We start from the raw sequence: 8,957 nt of genomic DNA on the forward strand, positions 1-8,957 counted from the left end.
CGTGACCTTGATGGAATCAATCTGTTCAAATAGATTAACCCATTTGTGCCTAGTAGACTCTCCCAACCTTCTTAATTGGATCAATTTATTTCCAAATTTAGGGATGTCTTGTATATTTATTTCCATACTTAGAATATTTCTTTTATATATTATTTTAAGCAAATAGCGCAGACCCTGATGAGACGCCGCATCATGCGACGTCTCATCTGGGTCTACGCTGTTTGCCAAGGCCTGTTTCTAGACGCTAAGCATAAATGGGTTAAGCAAATAAATGTCATGCGTATGCCTTTGAGTTCAATAGAAATGACAAAAGGCAAACAAACACCGGTTATTCATGTGTTCGTATTAATAATATTTGATGCATTCATGCATTTATTTAATGTTTTTTACAAACCATTAAGCCTTTCATGAAAGAATCTGTTCTATCTTTATCTACTTTATGGCCTTTTATAGCAATTGCCCTACTCAGGCTCATGCAATCCTTTACAACAAATAACTCAAGTGACTATATTTTGTACTATGATTGAACCATAACAAAATAATATTAGGGTTTAACACATGTATAATAAGATTTAGCGTTTAAAACAAAAATTATCATGACAGAATATTAATTATTTTCAAAGCGTACAATGATGATAGGACAATACATAAAATAGTTTATGTGTGCATAAAATATTAGTAACGTATTGTTCTAGGTAGTAATAAAATGCCATAGACCAGACGGACTAGTATGTTGTGAAGGAAAATACAAACACAATATTGTTTATTGACACATGGCACTTATTGAGTCGCGTTCTGAGAAAACTGGGCTTAAGACATGTGCGTAAAGTGTCGCCCCAGATGTGCCTGTGCAGTCTGCACAGGCTAATCAGAGACGACACTTTCCGCCTAAAATTTTTTGCTAAGAAGAGACTTCATTTAAACGAAAAATGTCATAAAAGCGGAAAGTGTCGTCCCTGATTAGCCTGTGCGGACTTTTCAGGCTAATGTGGGAGGACACTTTACGCACATGCATTAAGCCCAGTTTTCTCAGAAAGCGGGTCTATTATTAAGTGCAATACAGCAGATAACGATAGGACATATTCTTTCCCGAATGGCATAATAGCTGGTAAAAACACGCAAAAAGGGAAATCGGAACGGGAACCCGCCGCCATGTGTACTCCTATATACCCAATAAGATGTGTGTTTAATGGTTAAAGTTAACAATGGCTTGGTCGAGAGCTATGACAAATAAAAGTATGATAATGATTTTCTTGTTTTCTTGTTAAAATGTTGGGACGTATGCGCCTTCACTGAAACCCAAACCCAATGAACAATCATGCAATTCGTACCAATCCCCATTAAATACACGGGTCTACGCTTTAAATACCAGTTGAAATACACACATTGTGCACCGATTGAAAAATGCATACCAAAGAACGAAGTTAGGAATGTGAATACGACCATAACATAATGACACTTGAGTGGTAACATGAATCTCTATCTCTTTCATATTTACCATTTAACCGGTTTCGGTTTCGATTATTTGAGATATTATAAAATCGATGATGTAATTGGTAGTTTTAGTTATGTAGGATTTTGATGGATATTTTAAGCAAAAGATTGGTGTAACAAATTCTTCCAAGCATGGGAAATAGGCCTGCAAAACCAAAGGGCAGATACCTAAATGAATTAATAAAAAAAGTTCCCAACATGAATTTCGAGGAAGTGCTAAATACTTACGAGGAATTCCAAGCGCAGTCGCGAGGCAGTGGTCGCCTCAAGCAGAAGGATTTTATCGAAGTATACAAAAGAGCCTTCCAGGGGAACAAAGGGGCCACAGCTCTGGCCGAGAGTATCTTTCAGTCGTTTGACACGGACAACAGTGGTTATATCGATTTTGAAGAATTTCTAGTCGGTCTGAGCCTCACAGAAGCAAGTCTTGGTGGATCGGACAGAGAAACAAAGTTAAAGAAACTGAAATGGGCATTTAATGTCTACGACAAAGACCGAAGTGGGACGATCGACAAACACGAAATGCGTTCAATAGTGCGGGTAAGTTGGTACAGCTATACAAACACAGCAATTCGATGCGGGGCTTAGTAAACGGTATCTTAAACAAAAAAGTACACTAATGTTGATAATTTTTGTTAATTATGACTCGTTGGTCTGTATAGTTTATTGTTCACATTTTGGGAGAATCATTGAGTGTTTCAAGGTAACGTGCACACATTCGATTAAAACCTTAATGAATGTCGCGCTTACATGTAAGAGTGGAAACGTGCAATCTCAAGATCACTCAGCAAAATAAAAACAAAATCAATAAAAAATCGATTTTCGTTATTACGAATATAATCTTTATTGTGTTTGATGATGTTTGGCGCATACATATACTCTAATAACGAAACTTATTAGCGCATAACTGTTTTATAGAGAGAATGTTAGTTGGTATTTCAAATCAGTGTCTGCCGAAGAAAAAATGTCTATACTCTATAGTTACTTTATGGTATAGCATTTTGACTTTTTACAGAATCATATTATTCTCATTTTTGATAAGACAAATTAAAATACGTCAAAATGATATTATAAACTGTTACATTTTATAAACGAAACGTGTTTTCGTTTCTGGAATGTAGAGTGAAACATGAGTATGTTTATTTGTTTATCCCAACATCTTTTTGAGTGGCGATATTTATTGCTTTATATGTTTACCATATACCGGTCATAATCATCGATGTTTTTTCTGAGCATTATTGACGGAATTCCTGTTTTGGTTGAGCAATCGCATACCACAATTCTAAGTCAGGATTTTCATCGTTTAAGGTTGTGGCAGAGCTCGCTCCGGAAGATTCGTTTCTAAGAAACGGCTCAGCAGAAGACTTTGCAGATCGCTTATTCAATCAAGTGGACGCGAACGGAGATGGAGATATTACATTTGAAGAGTTCCGAAGGGCAGCTGAAATCAACGAAACCTTGATAGATTTACTACTCCCAGCGCCAGCCGTTTGATTTAAAGTGTAACTTTACCTTTTCTCCGCCATATTTAGTGCTATTGCGTTATTTTTGCATATATTTCAGTAAGCCTTTAGTTTAAACCTATTTATTTTTTAGCTCGATTGCATAGAAAGTAATTCCTACTTATTTGAAATGCTCTCGAGTCCGTTTCCTGGGCCTAGTACCAGTACTTGGTGTCTATATGGGAGATCGAAAGAACGCTCCCACAGCGGGGATCGAACCCGTGACCTCGCGGTCGCTAGGCGGACACCATATCCATTTCACCACAGCGACCTTAAAGCCAGTAAGCCAGTAAGCATCTTTTACCAAAATATACGTGCAAATATAACTTTAGTGCATGTTATGCAGTACACCCACTTGGTATTGTTTTATCTTTCGGGAGTTTCGATAGGGTAAGATTTGGTTTTCACTACTTAATAACTAAAAGTGATTTATATGAGGCTATAAAAACATTGCGCTGTGGCGGCTAACGCTCTAATACAAAACGGACGAAACGAGCGAAAACATAAGGTGCAAAAACAGTCGATTTTTTTATCAAGTTCTTTCTTGCATACCACATGAAATACATCTGAATTTCTTAAATCAATTCGGCGTAGACTTGTATTTAAGAAAAAGTCTGGTTATGAGTGTTTCTATGTTAGAGATTGCATTTATATTTCGTTCAGGTTGTGACTTTTCATTAAATTATAAAGTGATTTGGCTTTATTATGTTTTCAACGATTGCCAGGTTTTGTTCTTGCGACTGGTCACTTGTTTTAAATGATATTATAGTAAATGGTTGTACCAATTGTTCGTGTGCTTATTGATTATGTCAATGATAATAGGATTGATGCAGTAGAACCTATATACATTTTTTTATTAAAAGGTTATTTTCCAAGAGACCGATCAACATCGTCTATTCATATATTCGTATAGATTATATTACAGGAGTACTTCTACATACCTTGTTAGATAACATGTTACATTAGCTATGAAAAATTCGCCTACGTTTAATGCTTTTCTTGCTTTATTGTTAAATCATTTGGTCGTATGCGCTTGTACTGACCCAAAGCCTAACGTGTTACAATTGCAAGTCGTGCCAATTACCATTCAATATGCGGGTGTGCGCTTCCAATATAAAGTGAAATTCAGACATTATGCACCTTTTGAAACATTAACTCCAAAATACTACGTTCGGAATGTAAACACTCCAAATAAAATAATCAATTGTAAGTGGTAACATGAATCATTCTCTATTTCATTGTGAACTTGTTTAACAGTGCGTTAAATTGTGTAATTGAAAGCGATTATCAAAGCTTTTAATTTAGTTTTAAATTGTTTGTTAAATTAGACATTCGTTGCGCATACTGATAATTTTGACGTTACTGTTTAAGAACGTGATCTTAAACATTAAATATTTAAAAGAATTTCATTTAAAATGTTGAGCAATCGGCATTCAACAGCGACACATTGAAACCTTTGTTTATATTACCAATGCTAGACTGGAGACATAGAAAAAGATGAAAAGAAGCATTTAACAGCAATACCGCGTATTTGTATATTGATAACATTAAAAATCAATGTGATAAACTTAAATGGTGCGTCGCATTACAGATCGCATCCGAGATAATACTAGAAGCACTATTTAACGTGGGACAACGAACAAAAAGGAACCTTACTTAACACTTGTTTACAGTTTTGCAAACCCGGAAGTTTTCTATATTAATTTCATGGACAAGAATTGTTTACAAAAGATATCATAAATGCTTTGAGAAGATTGAATTCCTAATAAAGTATGCGTTACAATATTTTCATTGTGTTTAATCAGTGCATTCATGAATGCGATTAGACGATTAGACTTACTGTCAGAAAAATACTCAAAAAAGTGATTAATTGCTTCACAGTTTGTTTGAGTATCAAACTTTAAAGCATAAACAGTTTAACGGGGGAGTAACAATATTGATAACGTTAATATATTATTATTTTCGAAACTGTGTGATTAATAAAATCATTATCAAATACAAGTGATATCTAAACAAAATGTGTGTTTATGCTTATACTAATGAGAAGTTACGGCTGTATGCGTAATTGTAATTCTTGAACTGGTTTACTACATTTAAGCATAAGTTAAATTGAATTTGAATAAAATACCTTCAATTAGATGATGAAAAACAACTAAATGCTCGTGATGTTGTAAGCTTTGGATTGATTCAGAGACTTTTTCAAACATGGGAAACAAGCCTGCAAAACCAAAGGGTAGATACCTAAGTGAATTATTAAGACAATTCCCTAACATGAACTTCGATGAATTGTTTAATGTTTACGAAGATTTTCAGGCGCAATCCCGAGGCAGGGGTCGCTTAAGCAAGTCAGATTTCATAAAAGTTTACCGAAGAGCTTTCAGGGGAAACAGAGGTGCAACAACTCTTGCAGAGAATATCTTTCAGTCGTTTGACACGGACAACAGTGGTTATGTCGATTTTGTGGAATTTCTAGTCGGTCTTAGTCTCACAGAAGCAAGTCTTGGTGGATCGGACAGAGAAACACAGTTTAAGAAACTAAAGTGGGCATTTAATGTTTACGACAAAGACCGAAGTGGGACGATCGACAAACAAGAAATGCGATCAATAGTGCGGGTAAGTTTATACCGCTATACATACCAAGCTATAAAGTGCGATGCACAGTCAATCTTGTACAAAGAAATCAAGAGTCATTTTGATCATGTGAATTATGAATATGGCTCGTTTGTCTGTATAAAGTTTGTACGAATAATTGTGTTTAAAGATTATGTAGACGCATAAGTTTAAAACCTTACTGAATGTCGAGTATAAGGGTGGAAAACCAAGATTCCAACGCGAAATATAGACATAAGCATTTTTTATTTTAATTGTGAAAAAAGTACATGTATCTTAATTTTGGTTATATTCTAAAAATGAAACTTCATTGGCGCACACATGATTTTGGAGTGGACGTTATTTGATATTTCAAAGCATTTTCCCCCAAAGCAAATTGTTTATACTAAACAGTATAACTTTATCCAATTTGACTTTTTGAAGAATACTGTTTGGTCAAACAGATTCAAAAGCGTCAAAACTATATTTTTCGCCTGTTTGCGTTTCTGGACAGCGGAACATGAGTATGTTTTGTTTATATACGTTTTTATGGCGCACCGTATACCGTTATGCTAAGTCGACATTTACCATTTTTAAAGGCCGTGTCAGAACTCGCTCCGGACGATTCGTTTCTAGGGAACGGCTCGGCTGACGACTTTGCAGATCGCTTATTCAATCATGTGGACGCGAACGGAGACGGAGATATAACATTTGAAGAGTTCCGAAGGGGAGCTGAAATCAACGAAACATTGATAGATTTACTACTCCCGGCGCCAGCCAGCATTCTGGATCAGCAGACGATTTATTGCTGAATTGCTATTATTGACATTATTAGGAAGCTCGCTAAATACAGTGGAATAAGATGTAAAATACGCAAAGAAGAGAACTTAAAATTATATTTGGTACCGTCGGACAGTGGACTTGGGTTGTGTTTTACATTGTTCGAAGTAATTTAACTGAAAGTGTACTTGTACGTGAAGATAGAGTAAATGGAATTTTAAAATTTCTAATAATTCATCATAATGCTGAAATATCGTCAACATCATTTCTCTTGAACACTGCGACATGAACAATGCTAGTGTTTTACAGTTATGGTGTTTTTCAATTATTTCACACACCACTTTTGGAACTCTACTTGTATACACGTAAAATGAATAATTGCGCATAATGTATTTTAATGACATGTTTATACAAATATATAATATAATTATTTATTTAAGAGTCGACAAGAAGCCCGAGGCTTATTGACACACTCGATTTTATTTCTGTTGGGTAAAAACATTTTTATGAAACTTAAATACGCTCAATTGCATTTTGAGTCTGATTAAATATATTTTCAAATGCATTTATACGCATTTTTTGTTTTAAGCAAAAGAACAAAAAATACATAAATACATTTTATGTGCATTAAAAACAATGTTGTATGCATACCATTGGCTATTTGTATGAGCATTGTGTCTATCAAGGTTTACCTGAATTTAATCAAAGCATTTTGGTTTGCTATTACATCCAAATATAGCTACCCATAAAGTTCAATTTAATGAGAAATCAAACGCACTATATGGCGTTTGAAAGTCATCAATTGTGAAAAAATCTTGTCAACAATGCAAAATGTGTTGTTTTATCGATTGTTTTCATTAATGTGAAAAAATTAAAATTAAAATAGAATCTTGCATATACAAAAAGATTTACATAAAAATTGGATGTTTCATTGGATGTTTTAAATCATCAATAAACGAGAACGTGTCGATTCCAAAATCAACACTGTTTTAAAATACTGTTGCAATGATAAACATACCATAACTGTTAATGAAAATGTCATTGAAGAGTGCTGATTCTACTAATCGTATAGACAGAATATCGTACAAGATACATCTAGTAAACGAAATGAACCGTTTGAAATATTCAACAAAATGTGTAATATCCAAATTTGATACCTTAAATAAAAATCACATAATACATACTTTATAATTATTTAAAGAGTTGAAGGACTGTCAACCGCGATTGACCAAAAAGAAGGTTCTAAAATACCGTATTTTTGTACAATTATAAGTTCATATTGATTAAAATATCACGGCTGGTATATTACATTACTTGAAAACAGTTGCTAAGATTTCATATTTTCAGTATATTCGGTAATAAATTTTACTGGGTACAGGTACCAGGTAACTACCAATTAACAATAAATAACGGAAGTAGATTGATCTTCATCGTCACGTGGTTAACCCAGGAATTCAAATTGTACATGCGTAGTGATCAATCTACTTGCGTTATTTATAGTATGTATATCGTTATATCACCTATTTTCGCGATGTATTTTTTATTTCACATCGCGAAATGTTATTACCGAATAAACTGAAAATATGAACTTTTATTTCAAGTTATGTTATATACCAGTCGTGATATTTTAATCAATATCAACAAATAATTGTTAAAAAATGCGGTATTTTAGAACTTTTTTCATCAATCGCGGTTGACGGTCCCTATAAATGACTACAAATATCTTCATGCATTACTGGAATACTCACTCAATCAATTTGTATTTATTCTTAATTAATGTTTACATTTTAAATGATAATCATGATGGATGTCAAATAGCGATGAATACATGCAACATCAATGTTTTACACAAATAGCATAGGACTTTAAGCTGACTTTGCAAAATAATAATCCTAAATTTCGCAATAACTTGAACAAAAGCATTCCTATAGTATCTTGATTATGAGTTTTTGACTTTTCATGCTTGTAAACCCAGTTATAAAAAGGCTTGTAAATTAGATTTTTGCTAAGAAGAGACTTCATTTAAACGAAAAATGTCATAAAAGCGGAAAGTGTCGTCCCTGATTAGCCTGTGCTGACTTTACAGGCTAATCTGGGACAACACTTTACGCACATGCATTAAGCCCAGTTTTCTCAGAAAGCGGGTCTGTTATTAACTGCAATACAGCAGATAACGATAGGACATATTCTTTTCTGAATGGCATAATGGGTGGTAAAAACACGCAAAAAGGGAAATCGGAACGGGAACCCGCCGCCATGTGTACTCCTACATACCCAATAAGATGCGTGTTTAATGGTTAAAGTTAACATTGGCTTGGTCGAGAGCTATGACAAATAAAAGTATGATAATGATTTTCTTGTTTTCTTGTTAAAATGTTGGGACGTATGCGCCTTCACTGAAACCCAAACCCAATGAACAATAATGCAATTCGTACCAATCCCCATTAAATACACGGGTCTACGCTTTAAATACCAGTTGAAATACACACATTGAGCACCGATTGAAAAATGCATACCAAAGAACGAAGTTAGGAATGTAAATACGACCATAACATAATGACACTTGAGTGGTAACATGAATCTCTATCTCTT

General features: G+C 34.3%; 2 protein-coding genes across 2 annotated transcripts; both read left to right on the forward strand.

The window, feature by feature from the left end:
* Positions 1-1,462: 1,462 nt before the first annotated feature.
* Positions 1,463-3,689, forward strand: LOC127863034 (neuronal calcium sensor 2-like). Its single transcript, XM_052402449.1, has 2 exons — positions 1,463-2,034; positions 2,803-3,689. The coding sequence occupies exons 1-2, from the start codon at positions 1,627-1,629 to the stop codon at positions 2,986-2,988; spliced, it is 594 nt and encodes a 197-aa protein (XP_052258409.1). The 5' UTR covers positions 1,463-1,626; the 3' UTR covers positions 2,989-3,689.
* Positions 3,690-3,827: 138 nt separating this feature from the next.
* On the forward strand, positions 3,828-8,717 carry LOC127863033 (neuronal calcium sensor 2-like). The gene is made up of 2 exons (XM_052402447.1): positions 3,828-5,609; positions 6,185-8,717. Exons 1-2 carry the CDS (start codon positions 5,202-5,204, stop codon positions 6,395-6,397), a joined length of 621 nt encoding a protein of 206 aa, XP_052258407.1. The 5' UTR covers positions 3,828-5,201; the 3' UTR covers positions 6,398-8,717.
* The last annotated feature ends 240 nt before the right edge of the window (positions 8,718-8,957 follow it).

This window comes from Dreissena polymorpha, chromosome 16 (genome assembly GCF_020536995.1).
Source record: "Dreissena polymorpha isolate Duluth1 chromosome 16, UMN_Dpol_1.0, whole genome shotgun sequence".
NCBI lineage: Eukaryota > Metazoa > Mollusca > Bivalvia > Myida > Dreissenidae > Dreissena > Dreissena polymorpha.